The following is an 18,068-nucleotide window of genomic DNA, read 5'->3' as shown; positions in this document are numbered from 1 at the left end:
TAGTTTTTTCATAGTTAATTTAGTATGTTTACAACATGTCCATAATAAGAAATCAAATATTTAAGATACAACGTCTAATATGAATGTTACCCTACCTGGCATAGGAGTGCTCTGAGCGGTGTTCTCATAAGTGCCAGCCTTGACCTTGGCCAGGAGCGCCCTCTCTGCCTTTTCACTGTCCAGCATTGCATTCTTGTTGGCAGCTGCCTTCTTAGCATCCAGCTTTTTTTGCCGGCAAGACTTTGCGGGCTCCGAAAGCATGCGCACCTGACGGCGGAAGGCACTGAGGACCTGGATGGCGCCTGACTTGATTTTCGCCTGCTGACCCTCCTCACTGCCAAATTCATCAGTGTTCGAAGCCTTATAAAGAGGCAGTACGTGGAGCTGCTCGTCCTCCGGTATCTTCCCAATCTCCCGGTTATCCTCACTTGTTAATGTACACACCTGGGAAAAAAAAACGGGTTGAGTTCAATACTTTTTCTTGGGGATGTCACAGACATTAAATCCAAGTTAATCTACTTTTGTTATTCACATATCTGTTTTAAAGCCTCGATGGGACGTTAATGCATAGCTCGTTGTGCAGTTTGTAGTTTCTCTTCCTATTCCATTCTCAAAGATATACAACATACTTAGTGAATAAACTCTGCGTTTCCCAGGTTCTGCTTACCACAGTGCTGCCTCCCTGCATGTTGTGGAGGTCTCTGTGAGCATGGGCACAGAAGTCCAGACAAGCAGTAACTCCAGAGAAGGGTCGGCCATCCTTGAGCCCCAGACGACAATCTGGTGCCCTGTGTTCATGTTCCGTCTGTGTCCAGGAGGAACAGGAGGTACATGTGAATAAGATACTAAGAGTTTCCGAAGGTCACTTAACAGCATAAAAGGGGAAATCTTTACGAAACTACTTCATCATGTATATACTTTGTGAATGTACACATGCACAGTGTACTATTGTTGTTGATAAAATTCCTGTGTGCGAGTTGCATCACTCACATATTTACATGTGACTTAAAACCATTCTTGTTTTAGATTTGATCTGAAAATCAATTATACCTTTTGAAAAACAGGACACTTTTATTAAAAACATATGTTGTATAATACATTATTAGGATACAGATGTGGAAAGGCAAGCAGCCAAACATTGTCTAAATATACACACCTGGTTTGTATAAGCTTCAGGTGCCAAAGTTTTATACAAGGGACCCAATAAGGTTGCTAGATTTTGAAAGTTGTGGTCCAGTCTCTCTTCCTGAAAGACAGAAAATCGCAGTATTAAGTAACTTAATTAGCTTATTATATTAACTGAATTGTGCAAAACATACTTCTTTTATATCATCTGCCAGTAGCTTGAATTTTCTTGGGATTTTGCTGCGGGCAAACTTGCAACCATTGTAGTACATGCTCCAAGAGCAGCCGAAGGAGAAAGATGCCCCACAGGCCTCAGGATTTAACCCCTGGCACGCACAGGTCCTCCTGAAGAGGGAGGACAAAAAAAATTGGTAACTGGTATTAGTTACTTATACTTTTAATTGATGGAAAAAGGCCCTTAGAAATATACAAAATGTTCCTTGTATGCATACAAAATAAGAACCAGGGACAAAAAAGAACTTCTGTGTTTGGTTAAAAAACTACTGTAGCCCACATGGCCAAACTTGAGTTCTGTAGCGCTGTCACTTACTCCTCATTGATAGCACATCGTCTCTGGGTGAGGGCTCCATGCTTTGTTAGAGTTTCACTGAGCTCGAGGTAGAGGCGGTCAGCTAGGCTGGGCAGGATGCCCTCCCAGACCAGGATTACTACAATAATGCAGGCTGTCTCACATTTGTGACCAGTGCGTTCCCGCACCAACACCAGTAGCTTTTCTTCTACACCGGACCGACGGATCACCTGAAAGAGGATAGTAATAGTCATTGGAGGAGATGTAGATATTTGAGTCAAAAACCTGACTATACCAGCTAAGCTACCTGCTTCTCAAATGAAATATACAAAAATGGTTCTCACCCATTTGGCTATAGGGCACCCTTGTGTACTTTTTCCTTCCTTGCCGGTGTATACTACTTTCTCAATCCTGATGGCGGGACCAATTAGACCAGACCTTCAAAGCAGAATAGAGGCATATAAGTAAACATAAGTAGAATAGTACACAGTGGTTACATAACAGTCGAATTTGTCGGTCATCAGGTCAAATATGTGGTTACCTTTTCTCCATCCCCTCCCGAATACCAGCAAGACTCGGCGCAGACCCCAAGTGAGTGTAGTATGGGCCTTCATCCTTCTCACTGATTTGTTCTGAATATCATAAAGGGACATGCATTAATATTTACACATCATCTGATTAATCATCTCCTTCAGAACCAACATCATGAGACTCACCAACACAGTGGCAGGATGCAATGTCGTATTGTGTCTTCATGGGGGTGTCCAATAGGTTCTTTATAGGGGTGTCCAATAGCTTCATGGGAGAGTCCATGAAGCTTTGTAGGAGGTGTTCCTTCTTAGGGGTGGAATCGGGTGGTCTTTTTAGAGTCATAGGGGCCGGGGCAGCTGCTGCTGATTCCATTCCACACAAGTCAGTGTTGGTTGATAGGATTGTGATGGGTCCGGAAGATTCCACCTTGACTTTGTTTAGTGAATTGACCACAAGGGATTTCTTCTCAAACACAGGTGAAAGCTGGTACTGCCTCAGGCTTTGTTCCATGGAGGCCAAGATGCTTCCCGGCCTCCTGCTTTGATCGCACAGGGATGGTTGATCCTCCTGCTTGATCTGCACACCACCCATTCCTGTCTCTCCCATCTGTAACTGCTGCTCCTGCTGCTGCTGTGAACACGGCACCTCAAATCTGGGGCCGTTTTCCATTTTCACAGCTCTCAGGACATGATTTGGGTCACTAGTGCTCTGAAAGGAATGAGGAGGGCCCTGACGCTCCTGCCTTTGTAACAGGTGCATACGTAGGGCTGCATGCCTCTGAAAGTCTCCATGGGGACCCGCAGGTGCCAGAGGTAGTCGGGGTCCCCTTTGGAGCTGACTGCATGATATATTCAGCTGCTGTTCAGCTTTAGGATACATCTGCGTTGACACCTGTTGGTTCAACGGGCCTCCTCGTAAGTGTGGTTGGGACTGCGTCACGGTCGGGGAGAAGTCTGCATGGTTGGGCTGGTGGCAGTGGTTGATAGGCCGCTGTGGTTGAAATTGCTTGAGGTTACTGCTGCCTGAGTTTGGTGGAAACTGCCTTTGATGTTGTTGAAGCTGTTGCAAGTCTGTTGTGTTATTGTAACTGAATGCTGCATGGTCGCTGTGCTGGATTTGTTGGTTGTTGGCTTGATTAGAATTGTTTCTAAGAGGCTGACTGGGTTGGAGCTGCTGCTGACCAGGCTGAGGCTGACTGCGAGGTCTGTAATCGGGGGACTTGAGTTGCTGCCCCTCAAATTGTGGTGGGTGGGACAGGGGACGTTGAAGATGACAATGCTGTGGTTGCTGCTGTTGCGGCGTTGGTAAAAACCCAGGTGACAGTATGTCCTGCAGGTCGGGGTCTTCACATAAATGCTCTGACTGCATCTGGGTGTGGTAGCGGCCGTCTACCTGCTGCTCTTGGTGGAAATTACGCTGCTCTGGCATTTTCTGGGGAAGAGGCTGCTGCATTTGAGGTGCTTTCGAATTTGATTGCTGCCACTCAGGGGCAGTGTTGTGCTGGGCTGGAGCACAGTGTGTTTGGGCCGGGAGACAGTCCTGCTGCTGCTGCTGGAAGCTGTTGGACCCCTGGCTGCTATCGGTGAAACCTGCCTGTGTCTGGAATCTTTGCCCCGGGTTTGGCTCCAGCATCTGGCAGTGAACCTGGGGGTTAGCGGTCTGCTGCTCTGACTGAGGCTTGGCAGGGAAGCCCCTCCACATGTCCTGCTCTTGTGCCTGGGATGACGGGCCACTTGCTAGTTGCTGCTGGGAACGTGAAGAGTTCATCTCTACCCAGCCTCTCTGTTGGGGGGTTGAACATGATAAGTTGGCTCTCTGCTGTGGCACATTCTCCATCCCGTTTTCTAGCCCAGCATGACTTGGCTGCTGGAGACTGGGGCCCATGGGTCCTGTACTGTCAGCTCCACGCGAGTTCCCAGCATTGTGTTTAAAGGTCTGGGGTTCAATCCCATACTGGTGGCCCCTGTCAGTGCCAAGGCGCTGATGCTGACCAGAACTGGGTTCTTCATTTTGCCCCATCTTCTGTAACCCAGAGTGGGGAAAGGATGCATATCCACCTCTCTCTGCTGCCTGTACAGGAGTGTTGCGCTCCAGAAAAGAGTTCTGGTTAAACTCTTGGTTGGCCTTCTCATATAACCCTTGAGGATTCGTGTCCTCTGGATAGCACCGTGGGCCATTTTGATGTTGTTGTGAGCTATTGGCAGTGTTTGTTGGCGGCATCATGCCAGGGAGCTGACCTAGAGACAGCTCCTGACCAGAGTAAGACGGTGGCTGCTGCTGATGCTGTTGTTGTTGCTGCTGGTGGTCTGCTTCAAAATTGTTGGCGTATCCATTCACTACATAGTTGACAGAGTTATAATTGCTGCCTCCTTCAACATTGCCCGATGCCCCAGACGGCTGTCGCTGTGAGTCAGGCATCTGAGCTGAATTGGGCAATCCTGAGGTTAAAGATGGGGGTTGAGTACCTTCACTTGGCAGCTTGTTTGCCAGTGAACCATTGACAGCATCTAGCTGTAGCCCAGATGTTTGTGGTGCGATTGACACTTGCTCAGGATAATACTGAGACAAGGTTTTCTCTAAAAGATCACCTGGAGTGCTTTCTATGGTTGAAGGGGGTGATAAAGCACCATTTGGAATTGAAACATGTTTATTCCTTGGTAGACAGAAAATATCTCCATTAGGAAAATTACAGTTCCTCTTGTCTAACTTGATCTCTGTCTGTGGGCTATTGCATTCAAACTCAGTTGCTTTTGTCAGCTCAGGAAAGCTATCCACCAAACTGGAGCTCATGTTGTCATTTCTTTTAATCTCAGATTCTACTTTAAGTTTCTTGGGCTGGTGGGCCAGTAAGGACTGCTCAGTGAGTGCATGCTTCAACTCTCCATTCATAAGTTCTCCATTCATCATGTAGGACCCTTGATCGAACAGCCCTTGTCCTGAGGAAGGACTGTTGCAGTTCTCCCTGTTCCTCTTCATGGAGTTAGCACCTGTGCCGGCCTTGTAATGGTTCCAGCTGGTATCCCCAGTGATCTGCAGAGCATCTCCCTCTGAAGACTGACCTCCATTCTGAAGTTTGTGAGAGATGTTGCGAGATGTGCCAAATTGTGCCAATATCAGATTTTCTTCCGCCTCATGTCTGGCCTGTTCTGTTTCCATCTGGCCTGCTCAGAGTCCATCCACAGGGCTGCCCTCTGTCCGTCCTGCAGGGCAGATAGAAGGAGACAAATATTTGGTTACATCATTATTCAAGAAGAGTTATGTTTCCAAATACAATAAAATGTCCCATCTAAAACAAACACAGAATTTTATTTAAAACTATCTGTAGGAACTTCACTCGGTCAAATTCACTCTGCTGACAAACATCTACCTTCAGCGCTCTTCAACTAGAGTCCTGGTCCTGATTATGGCCTTAGTGAGGGAAAGGTCAGTATAGAGTAATGTGTTTACACTTGGCACTGATTTGTATCAGCTGGCAACACGATCCTGTCACAGAATACGTTTCACCCTGACCTCATTCCTCAATCACCTAAAAACCAGATGGCAAGTAGAAAGTGAGAAGAGAACAAAACCAGAGGTCATTACATGACTCTCGGCTAACATTGGACTGTGAGGGACCATTTTTTATTTAACATACACAGCTTGACAAAAAGTGTCCCGAAGGTACCTCATGTTTTGTGGTATTATGTGTGCTTATCTAAAGGCACCTTATCTAAAACTGAAATCTGTGACTTCCTGTTTGGTTCTGCATGTGGACAGTAAATCTAAAAATGGGCCAAATGCTTGCTGTCACCTTTACAACTGTACTAAAGGTAAAACAAATTGGGGGATATTAGGGAAGTGCTATGACTACAATGTTTTGAAACAGATCTTTGGTTACAAACATGCCAATAGACCAGTTGGTGATCAGTCTACTTCCATTATTGGATTTTTCTCAGACAATCATAGGGGGACTTTATTTATCACCAATATCCACCATCATTGCACTCAAATTGGTAGTAGACGATACCAATATTTAAAAAAGGAAACATGAGGAACATGCTAAATTAACAGAGAGAAAATAAATAAAAACACTGCAGTCAACATTTGAACCAGCAACTTTTTGCAGACATACAGATATGCATCATATAATAGCATATGTCTAAATCCATTCTCTAGATTATGACCTTACTTCACTACCACAAAGAACACTTTTCTATGCATTTGGGTTATTGGTTATAATATCAAAGGACAGAATACATTAAACTAAACACAAGTCTAGTTGATTGAAGGTAGAAGGATGCAAGGTTAATGTCCCAGATGGTAGATGGGAGGAGGAGTTGGCTGCTTGTCAGCTGTTGAGTCATGGTATTCCTCAGCCTGAACACGTTGCTATGTCAAATATGCAAATACAACTCGATTCTCAAGTTTGACAGCTTTTGTTATCAGTGCCAAACTCTAGCATTGTGAGTTGTACTGAGTTCAGAATATGAACTCACCCTCACAAATGTTTCCCAAACTAACTTAATCATCCTGATGAACTTCTTTGCTTTATGCTTTTTCAACTCTCTGATTTTAGAAAATTTTATTTCTTGGTGGAGCTGATTCCCAGGATAAACGTAAAAACCTCAAAATCAAAGTTTTGTTAAATATTTTCCCGTTATTCTAAATAAGTGTTATATCTGGTATCTGGCTGAGCAGCATTTTGTCTAATATAGATAAGTTGGCCAAACTTTGAGAGAAGCTGGCTGTTAATCGTATTCCTTGGGATCTGTAGGTCAAGCAACAAAGTAATTTAATAAAGTAATAAAAGTGATGTATGGAAACTAAGATCTCCTCAGAAGGTTAAGCAGCAAACAGAGCGTATGGTTTCATTTTTGCTTACCCTGCGCTCTCTCTGCCTAAAGCATATAGATTTCAGTGATTCCAGTAGAATATTGATTTCTGTCTGCCTCCCTCAATTATTAATGCATGTCACATCCGCAGCATCTGCAAAACAATTGCAGGGCGCAGGCACAAAGAGCTGCAGTCTAATCCATCATCATTTTAAGCAACACTTGTGCAGATGCTGAAGGAGCTGATGAGCATCAGCTGCCCATTCCCAGATTCAGTTTTAAGTGTTTAAGTAAAAGAGTTTTGAGCATTAGAGCTTGAAGGAGAACTGGTCGTACAGTAGATTCATGGTTGGCAGGGGATGAAGGGAGTTCAGTCCTTGTACAGTATGTATAACAAAACTTCAGTTTGTCCTCAATGTCAACGTTAAATTTGCATTTAAGACAGTATACCGAGAGAAAGAAATGCATTTTCCTGACTTTAATTGGTGTCATGAGGTTTTGTCCGCCTGCGCACAAGCATTCTACAGCCACAGCAACCCTCAACTATGAATACTCGCAGGAATTGGACATGCTTGGCTAGGTTTGAAAAAGTATATGATTCTTTTTTAACATAAAATAATATAAATACCCAGGAGTCTGATTCCAATAGTTTGTATTTTATAGTCAACATATGGTAATAAATAGCCATTTACAGCCTTCATTTTCACTTAGCTGCCCATAGTTTAGCTCACCCAAGACCTTTTTACAATGAAACACAGATAATAACAATATACTAATAAATTTATGCAGCCTACATTCGTATAACTCATTTGTCAAGTTGAATTATTTTTAATGATGTGGACAAGCGTTAGAGGTGTTAAATGCTTCTAAAGTTACTTGTTCACATGTGATGAAGTATTCTGTCACACCTCAGATCATTTTTCACACCTCATGACGATCGGTCAAAATGTAGGGACGGCTTCATATTGTTTTTTTGTAAACAGTGTGCCACATCAGGGTATCCAATAAACAGCAGCGAATGATAATGTATTCATTAAGACAATTTAGGTTCATGTAGGTTAAAAAATACTTTTCTGCTTTATGTTCTTAGACATTAAGGTCATCTAAACACTCTGTATGTACTTAAAGTAAATAATGTCCTTGGAGCTTTGAAGCCTCGGGTCACAACTGCCGGCTGCTATGGTTAAGTTTAGAGAAATATGCTATACAACCTTTGAAAACATAATTGGATCCAGCTTTAGATTCCCACAAAAGCCCTCCTGTTAATACAAACCTACTATAGGTTCACTATAGGCACTGACTGATGTTTGGGGGGGAAAATAGCTAAATATTTGAGGTACTATGGCATGTTTCATTTGGCATGATCGTGCTCCATCATTGGGCCTGATTATCACATCTGGAAGCGGTTACAGCTGCTTATGATTTTGGCAGAAGAGCTGTCGTCTTCAAATGACAGCCTGATAACCTTTTTTGAAAAATGTTTGTATAGGTACAGTATCCATTTCAGCCACAGCATGCATGAGCATTTAAAGAAGGCTCTATTGATCATGTGCATTTCTTTATCCAAGAATGATTATAAACAAATGTAACGTTCAGTAATGATTTGCAATTCATGGAAACGACCAACATATATATTTGATTTTACTGTATAGATGGTTATTATGAGTTAGAAAGTATATATTTGGTATATTCAGCTACACATATGAAAGTATTCTATCTCTGGGGTGACTGTGGACCGGGCTAGATTGCAAAAGTATCTTTAGGGGTCCTAAAATGAAGCACCTGCAGCATCAGATGACAAGTTCATATTCCAACCAAAAACAAATTCCCCATTTCATAAAGTGATTCAAGATCTCGAGTGTTGTGCCCTTTCAGAGATAGCATTATCATCGGGTTCCTCTATTTACTTAACCACAATGTCTAAACTGGTTACGTGGACCATGAATGAGGCAAAACAAAAAGTCACTCTGTTGCAATTGTGGCCCAGTCGACCGACTGGACCAAGACAACATTCACAGGAAACTGTCAGGCCGAGCTCTGCCCAGGCAGGCGAGCCGGTCGAAATAATGATATCCTTCTCTGTGTCAATCAGCCCTCCAGGACATTAGCATCCCTGCAGACCCCCGAAGTTAGCGTGCTAAATCTCCCACTAACGAGCCAAGCTGTTACAAGGGTGTCTGGAAGCTCCCACAACAGAGCAGCCAGCTGCCTGTTAGCAGGTGGAAGAGGGAAGCATCACACTGAAAACAAAGACAGCTCTCAGGTCAATGGCTGGGGAGAAGGGGCCTGAAAGGTATTTTTTTTATGTGTGTCGAGTTAAGAATGAGCATCTCGCATCCCAAGGTTTGACTACTGAAGAAATACGGCCTTATTTTGAGCTTACCAAAATATACATTTTCAACATTATCCAATAGGGTTTTGAAGGGCTTATGAAAATAAGCCAGAAAAAGTTTATAAAAATCAAGAAGTGCTTGCAATTCAAACCAAAAGACAAAACTGCTCAATCAAATTGCTCCTTACATGCATCTTCACTTGAATAGAACTAACTCAGATAAATAGTTTTACAAAGAATGATTTAGTTTGTGTCTGATTTTAGAAATGTCCACAAATACTTCCCTTCCTTAATGGCTTTAATTAATTGTCTTAATGGTGTGGTCAGACTACAGACTGTTATCTAAGAACTGGGCCAATGTAATTAAAATGTAAATTTAGCACAAGACAATGTGACACTAATTCCACTTACAGTAAGGTTACACAAATAGTGTGCGTAACTCATTAGTTATATTCAGACAGCAGTGGAACCTGATGATGAGTCTCGGGCAACAAGTTGCAGAACTAATCTCCATTTTGCTGCTGTCAGACACAGACGGATGTACAGAGCCACAGCGGGACGCCACCACCAGCATCGTAATCAGAAGTGACACTGAGCCTCTTTATGATTACGTCAAAGTTATTAAAACTGAAATGTGTAATTTTGACAAATGAGTTTGAGAAGCCCGCCACATAGGAGTTATGAAAAGTACACAGCTCCGTTTGATGAATGGTAAAAGGTTTTTGCATCCCGGAGGCATCGTCATTCATACAACATCACATTTGGGTGTTCTCCTCTGTGGCAGATCAGCTGATTTTATGATGTGTTGTTTGGAATATCTTTGGTTTCTGTGTTTGCATGAAATGAAGAGGATGAAAAGCACGAGGTGATTATTTTCCGCAATTCCTGCTTAAATACTAACATGTACACAGCTGCTTGGAGTAATGTACAAAATATTATCAACATCTACAGAAAATAACAAAATTCACAATTAAATTAGGAAAGTAAAACCTCTCTTTTAGCAGTAGACTCTACACTCATTGAGTGACCATCAACTTAAGTCAGTGTCTTTTGAGGAAAAAGGAGCTAAAAGGGGGTAACCCAATGCTCCCACCTCTCTGCACTCTTTCACATATAAAGCATCTGATCCCTGCAAACGTAACAATGAGGTAAGCGGGTGAATACCACTTCCCGACCCCATGTGACTACTCCTTTGTTTTGTCTGGCCCTCGGTGCAGTCTGCAAATCAGTAACTAAGTCAAGAGGTGAACACGGGCGCTTAGCTGCTTTCAGCGCAGCTCCATTCCTGAGGGACACTCCAGGATTTACAAAGGACCGAACGGAGCCAAGCAGCTTGTCACAGTTGGATACACCCACACTGACAACAAAAAAAATCTTTGCAAACCTAGAACAAAGCCAGAGATCCCAGCTGAGTGTGTCCGCCTGTCAGCGTACACACATATAAATACACACTAACACCAATAGCACAATGTCTAAAGTCCAACTTTGACTGCTTGCTTCAAGATATTTGGAGTATTGGCTTCAATCCTCTTAATTATTTACAAGGCGTGATTCGCGGGGAGATCTATTTTTGCTCCGGAAGTAGAGCACTAAACTAAACCAGAGGCAGTGGCTTTCGTGTGGATGCCTGCTGGAAGTTATAATGCTTTGATCTATTTTGGTTTTCTTTCTGCTAGCTAATGTCCACCAGAACTCTATTTGAGTTTACAATGTGACTCAGCTTGCTTGGTTTGAACTGGATTCCCAACAAAGCATTCTTTCCATACAGAAGTAGATTTCTTTGTCTCTATACGCTGTTGTTTGGCTTCCCTCCTTCTCCCACAGCCTCACCTCCAGCTCTCTGCCCTGTAATTACACTTCAGGTTCCTCTGTACTTCTGTCTGATATACTTCCCTCCCGCTCAGTCTATCGTCTAGTCTGTGCAGCGATGAACGTGGCCACCTAGCACTGTTGTAGTCATGGCCCGCTGCCTCTGTAGCTATGTATTTGCTGGCATTTATGGATGGTGAGTTGCTTTAGTGCTTTGAAGCCTGGGGGCATGATGGACTCTCGGACACAGTGTGATCAGTGTTGTAAAACAATGGACACAGTTTGCACAAGAGTCATATAAGGCTGTTAGTAAATGCACATGACAGTAGATCCTTATTTAACAATTAAGTTTTATTATAGTTTTGCTTAACCAAATGCAACTTGTTTCTGTCTGTCAATCAAATTGCTAAAAGATCAGCTTTTCAACAAAACTAGAATATAAAAATTGAGCTACAAATCATGTGTATTTTGGATATTTAGTCCTATTTCCTGATGCTTTGTCTTCACAACACTAGTGTAGCAAACTCAAATGCAGCCAGTGAAATATGAGAGCGGCCATAGTAGATGGGGTCTATTTGGCGTGGCTTGGCAGCCGTATGTGACATTCACCACTAACGACAGCTGCTGGGAAACTAAGGTCTCTGCGCTTTCAGGTTGAGACATAGGGAGCTAGGCCGAAAGAGTCCTGCTGTTGTAGAGAGAGAGAGAGAGAGAGAGAGGAGAGGAGGTGTGGAGCAGCACTGTAAATCAAACACACTTGCCAAGCCACACTGCTGTTTTGCAGAATAGTCCTCAAGAATAAGCCATAAACTCAAGTGTATATTTCCGTTTCTTTGCTGATTTGGGCCCATTCACATTTTCCTGTTTGTTAGATAAGATCCTGGAGCATGCATCCAGTCCCCAGACTATTTGTTTTCAGAGCACTTTAAAAAAAAAAGGTTAAACCCACATGGCTCATGAACAGAGTCATGATAAAGTCTGCTCAATGATATTATGTATCATAGTATCACCTGACCACATATTATAACTGTAACCAACGGTAACTCAATGTTAATGCTGTAACTAACATTATAACATTGGACCAACTGGAACAGTTTACATCAAATTGTCCAACACTCAACATGAACTATTGCTTTCTACTCTTAGCAACTTTGTTCTAAATGTTTTCACCGTACCCACAGCATGTTACCTCTTTTATTAACCATAAGTAGAAACATTGCTTTAATTTTAAAACACAGCTGATAGTAGTGATAGAGTAATGATAATACAAACTGAAATCCAGTCTTGATATTTGCTTCATATGAATCAGACTTTAATTTAATTGCATTTGAAAGCATCAAAACATTATGAAAAGCCATTTACTGGGAAGATTTTCCCTAAAAATCGCTTTTGGTTTGATGTTATTGAAATTTCTAAGCCCCCTATTGACATTTCTCTGCAATTTATTCAATGTCAAAACGTAGAAATACTGTAATAGCTGTATATGCTGACTGAATTGAGTTCAGACTGCACCCAGCAGAGCTGCGAGTGAAACCTCACCCGTAGCAACGCCAACCAGCGTAATTAGGTCAGATGACTTGCATTCTACAGTGTCTTAAACCCTCCTGTAAATATAGTCGGACCCACTGCTCCGCAAACCTCATGACCTGTGACAACATTTGCACAACTCTGCATTCCAGCTGGCTGCGTAAACAACAAGGACGTATGCTGGAAAACAGTTCAGTCTCTTAGAGATTATTATTAAATCCAAGACTGAATTGCTTTATGCGTTTGACCTAATTGTTATGGCTCCAGTTTTAGATGACAACAGCTCCGTCGATAAGAGGACTGTCAATGCACACAAAGTTGCCTGATTAAAGGCAGTGTTTAATTTATTCCTTAAGATGTCTGTGTAGGCATTTTTAATGTTAGTTCATGACATATGGCGAGCATATGAACCGGGGGAGTTACCTCCACTGGAGAGAGTTTTGGGGAAAAGTTAAGGGGGTGAACTGGAAAGTCTGCAAGGTCAGAACACACCGACTCATATAGCAATAAGTGAAGTGGAGTGTTAGCAGCATGTGTTGTCACTGACTGCTGTTACTATGGGACAGATGTTAACTCATGTGCTTGCATCTCACTGAGTCTCTCAGTCCGGCACGTCACACTTGGGATTTATGTCACATGGACGTAGTGCGTACAATGCACCTCACATGGTTGCTCGTGCCTTCTCTCTCTCTTTCATTCTACCAGTCTGAACATATGACACTCTCCACTCTGGCTAAGAAACAAAAGGACCCTGTGTCTGCAGTCATTTTGTGTGATCCTCCAAATGTACATGCTAGCCAGATCATTGTAACTTTTTCTTTTTAGGAGCTAAGATCTTGCTGCTGTTCTGTCACGTGAACAACCTTCCTTAGAAACAGGTGGGCTTCCTACTCTGATCTACAGAGAGGGGAGATATCTAAACAAATAAAACATGAAAGTGAAATCCTGAACAAAAATCTACATGAAAGTAGGCCACACACACTGGTCAGAGCTCTGTGCTATAGTTTGATTTTTTGTTTGCTTACATGCCTGAACCATAAATATAAAGCTTCTCCAGGAAGTCAATGCTCTCAGCCAAGAAACAGTTCTGCAAAATAACCCCTTTGAAAACCACCATTGTCATTTTTACGCTAGTTTTATTTAAAAAATACAATATGTGTTAATTAGAGATATTTAGAGGATCTGGGCTAGCTTTATCCACCTGTTTCCAGTCTTTGTGCTAAACTAAGCTGACCCACAGCTGGCTATAGCTTCATATTTACCGTACACACATGAGAGTGGTGTCTATCTTCTCATCTAACTCTCAACAACATAGTGAATAGGCATATTTCCTGGAATGTTGAACTTTTCCTTTCACACTGGAAGATAATCTGAAACGTTAAAGTGTAGCTGTTTGGATGGATGTGCACCAGAAAGCTTTCACTATAGGTTGATCCATCTGTCTCATGTTTGGGGCATATAGAGCTTCTGTTTAAGATTAAGATGTGATGATCTTTTATGTTGATCACTGAAGAAATGCAGACACGTGAACGTTACCAGAAATGCTGAAGTTTATAGTTGAGAGTTGATAACAGCAAAGGATCTGACTTAGCACTGTTCAACCACAGGTCTAGTTGGTCTGTCTGGTAGAGCAGTGCTGTTTCCTGTTGATGCTCAGTGCCTAATCACTACACTGTGACGTAAAGATGGCTGCATCACATGGTAGCCTGGAGCAACAGATCTCTGCTTTTCTTCCCTCTTCTCTGTTTCCCTTTCCCTTCATGGTTGAACAAAAACAGTGAAGCTCTGCAGGTACAATCAGCTTGCAGAGAAATTGAATGTTGAAGAATAAATTATCCAAAATAAAAATCTCCTTACAATTCAGTGGGATGCAATGTAGCAGTCACATTTACATTTTCTAACGGTCCATCTTTTCCAAAGTATTTGGGGATTTTTAGTGATGTATGCATGTAAATACAAGTACATGCTAATGTTATCATGATTGTCTGCTTTAAATCTGGAGACAAAAGTAATAGATTAAAGCAGAAACACCAAGAAGGACATACACTTCTGTTTGTAATTTCTTCCCTAGAGAGCCTCCTCCCCCTCCTTAAGAAGAAGGATCTGTAGAAACGGCATTGTTCTTTATGTCTAATGCAAGACAGATGTGGCCGACTGGAGACTGCAATGGAGATTCCCCATTGCAGTCTCTGTTCTTCAACTGTTTTATGTTTCATTACTTTCTCTTACTGAATTGTGACACATTTCATTGAACGATAGCATTATTTGATTAAGTTAATTTGCACTTCTTAGCATTATTTTATTGAATTCAGTTCTATTATTTTAACATCGAAGCGGAAATGCCTTATTAATATCAGTTTGAGTGAAGTTTTGGGAATATAGATTAAACTTGATTTGTGAACAGGGTGTACAACAGGGTGATGTGGAAATCTAAAGCCTCAATTTTTATTATGTTATGTGAGTGTACACACGATCTTGAAATCAACAATCAATTTTTACATCATCGCAGCCAAATCTACATATATTGAATTTTTGAGAATTCTGACTTCTGATCAGCCGGTACCCCGTCAAGCTGTCAGAGCTACCATGGAGCCCACACTGTCACTAACTGCATTCCCTGAATAAATATTATAATTTTTTTTTGAGAAACTTTTGGAAAAAACAAAAGGTTATTAAAGAGCGAAGCAGACAGAGAGGTCTAGAATATGTGTTTGAAAGATATATCCAGGCTGTCAGACTGATTCAGCAGCAAAAAAAGGTTAGAAAGATAAAGATTAAGACAAAGCCTACAGATCCAAGTGTAAAAGTGAACCACCACATCACCTGGTGATCGAGACAGAAGAATATGAAATTAAGGAACAACACTGTTCCTATAAAGCTGAGTACGTCTTTACTCACGGTTACAATCATTAAAAAGCAGGATGTGTAAAACATTCAGTGTACCTTTATTAGCTATCGTAGCATAGAAGTGCCAAAGCTAGTTAATAATGTGCTAAAGTACTCTGCTAATGTTTGCTACACAGGTTTCTACGTAGAAACGATACGTTTTAGAAACGTGTAACTCCTTCCTACAACTCTCCACGAGTATCACTCATTATTACAATTTTTAACCACGACTAGCTCGAAATCCACAAACCCACCTGAAAATGAAGAAAATCTCAAATGCTTGCAGAAGGGTTTATGGAGCAGAGCCGGTTAGCTGTCGGTCCCTGTTCAGAGCTGGCCAAAGGGTCAACTTATGAATCCTAAAATATATGCTGACTGCTGGAACTGTAGGTGTTTCAGTGTGGGATGTGCACCTTTTCCTGTAAAGACTATCCAACTTTTTAAAGACTAAACTAAAACTAACTTACTAACCTAAAATGATGCAGTTAAAGTCAAATAGAAGCAAGGACAGAACTGGAGTAATGCATTGTGTATCAGGACAAAACAACAAGTGCAGTTCTTATTTTGTGAACTGGTAGAACTCCCTCAAGGTAAAAAGATAAACCGAGAGAGGGGAAAGATTAACTGGCACCATAACAATAATAACCTATAACCAAGTGCTCATAACCATAATTAAGATCAATGCCAACACTCATCCTAGATCGTTTGATAGTGTTGTACAGGAATCAGTGGATATGAGACAATATGAGTGGATAAAATATATTTACTCATAAAGACCCAGGTCTGAGTAATATAGGAGCCAGTGATTTGTGACAACCGTTCAACAACTGGTTTTGTTGAGTCTAGTTTTCAGGGGCGAGGCTGCACAGGCTGAACTGTTGACAGTTTTAACTTGACGCAGTCCATATAGTTGATCCAAAGCCCTTAAGCTGATGGACAAATCCTTCAGTTTCTTGAGATTCTTTTTACGTAGTTACGGCTGAACTGCCTGTTGATACAAACTGATACATACATTTTGGTATGTTATGAATAAGATTTGGTTTGAGGGTTTCACAAGTTTTAGTGGTTTAATGCTTGTGGTGATGAAGGTCTGAGTAATAAGTCAGTGATTATGAAGGAGGTTTGAGCCTCGTGTTGATGGTAAAGGTGACAGAAAAGCGTCTGAGGATGACATTGGTATGAATAACTCAAAAGCCGTTGTTGTTGGGGATAAACCCCGCCTCTGTACGTTTCTGATATAACTTGTTTAGCAGGTTTTCTGGGAAAACTGAAAACACCCACACGCAAATCATCGAGCTAATATATGTTGAGCTTACACGCTATCTACTTAAATCAGTCTGATCTGCAAATTTTTCTTCTGCAACACTGAAACCACCACACCAACTGGTAATTACAGGCCACAGTGTCAGATCAAATCTAAAAACTATAAGGCTTTCCTCCAAAACCATTTCAGTGGAACAGTGCCTTTACTCAGAGTTAACCGTAGACTGTTTAACAGAAGAGGTAAATCCTGATGGTACACATCAGCTTTACTTAAGATCTGACTTCATAAACCTGTTGGTCTTCATTTTATCAGTCAAATCAGCACAACTTGAAAAGAACCCCTGCCAAAAAGAAGCTCACTGTGCAAAGCTTACACGCAGAGTCTAAAACCTTTTTTCTGTGGCTTCAAGCTGCATCGCATGGAGACTCTAATTAAGAAATGGTCTTCTGAGCGTACAACCCCACTAACCTGCTGCCCCCACCCCCTCACAATGCTGCTCCTTCCAACCAGCCTGTCTCTTCTCCCCTCTAACCCTTTGTCTATGCAACAGTCAATATTATCTGACTGACTTGATGAACTGTGCACAGAGCAAAGTTAATTTCTCTCAGAGTGCATGGTAGCCATGGCGACCATCTTATGAGCGCTCCAAAGCCCATCTGGTCTAAACATTATCCCGGCACGGCTGACTGCAGAATAGGCTGCTTTGCCGCGGTGTGCACATGTGCTTTATGCATTGGACCTGCCAGTAAATCAATAGTGCCACATATTCAGAAGCCTGCATTTGCACTTGTGCAGATCAGCACCTTTAAAATTGCATTTTTTAAAAAATGTTTTAGAGCTTTAAAACCTGAAACATTTCTATCCAACATTTAGGAATAAGATAGTGTTTGTGTTATCTTGAGCTACAGCATTTATTTTTAGAGCCTCACCAAGAAAGGTGTTGTAGTTGCTCTTAGTTAAAATGGTAAGACAAGGAACACTTTATGTTGACCTTTTCCTCCTCATTTATTCTCCCATCCTCTACAATCTGGCATGAAAACGGAAAACTCAAACACAAAGACAAGTGATGATAAAAACGCTGATTCCCATGTTTCTTTAATTCAACCTCTAGCCTGCCAGTCTTGGCATGTGATTTGCTCACAGGCACATTTATTTAGCAAATATTTCCTCTCTGTTTGCATGATCCAAATCCAAACCAGCTTCCAATTAAACAGGAAGCGGAGGTGAACAGTAAACAGAGCAATGGGAAACATT

General features: G+C 41.8%; 1 protein-coding gene across 1 annotated transcript in view; it reads right to left on the bottom strand.

Moving 5' to 3' along the window:
- The window catches only part of tet2 (tet methylcytosine dioxygenase 2), a 31,766-nt gene that overhangs the window by 4,290 nt on the left and 9,408 nt on the right, over positions 1-18,068 (bottom strand). The window contains exons 5-12 of the mRNA XM_054604398.1: positions 2,371-5,385; positions 2,196-2,286; positions 1,999-2,092; positions 1,676-1,884; positions 1,320-1,470; positions 1,157-1,246; positions 668-805; positions 96-444 (exon numbers count right to left, since the gene is read on the bottom strand). Coding sequence (XP_054460373.1) covers positions 96-444; positions 668-805; positions 1,157-1,246; positions 1,320-1,470; positions 1,676-1,884; positions 1,999-2,092; positions 2,196-2,286; positions 2,371-5,341 — 4,093 coding nt within the window. The 5' untranslated portion in view covers positions 5,342-5,385. The remainder of the gene's footprint in view (positions 1-95; positions 445-667; positions 806-1,156; positions 1,247-1,319; positions 1,471-1,675; positions 1,885-1,998; positions 2,093-2,195; positions 2,287-2,370; positions 5,386-18,068) is intronic.

This window comes from Anoplopoma fimbria, chromosome 9 (genome assembly GCF_027596085.1).
Source record: "Anoplopoma fimbria isolate UVic2021 breed Golden Eagle Sablefish chromosome 9, Afim_UVic_2022, whole genome shotgun sequence".
Lineage (NCBI taxonomy): Eukaryota > Metazoa > Chordata > Actinopteri > Perciformes > Anoplopomatidae > Anoplopoma > Anoplopoma fimbria.
The sequence above is the reverse complement of the archived record's forward strand: the minus strand, read 5'-3'. Positions and strand labels throughout refer to the sequence as shown.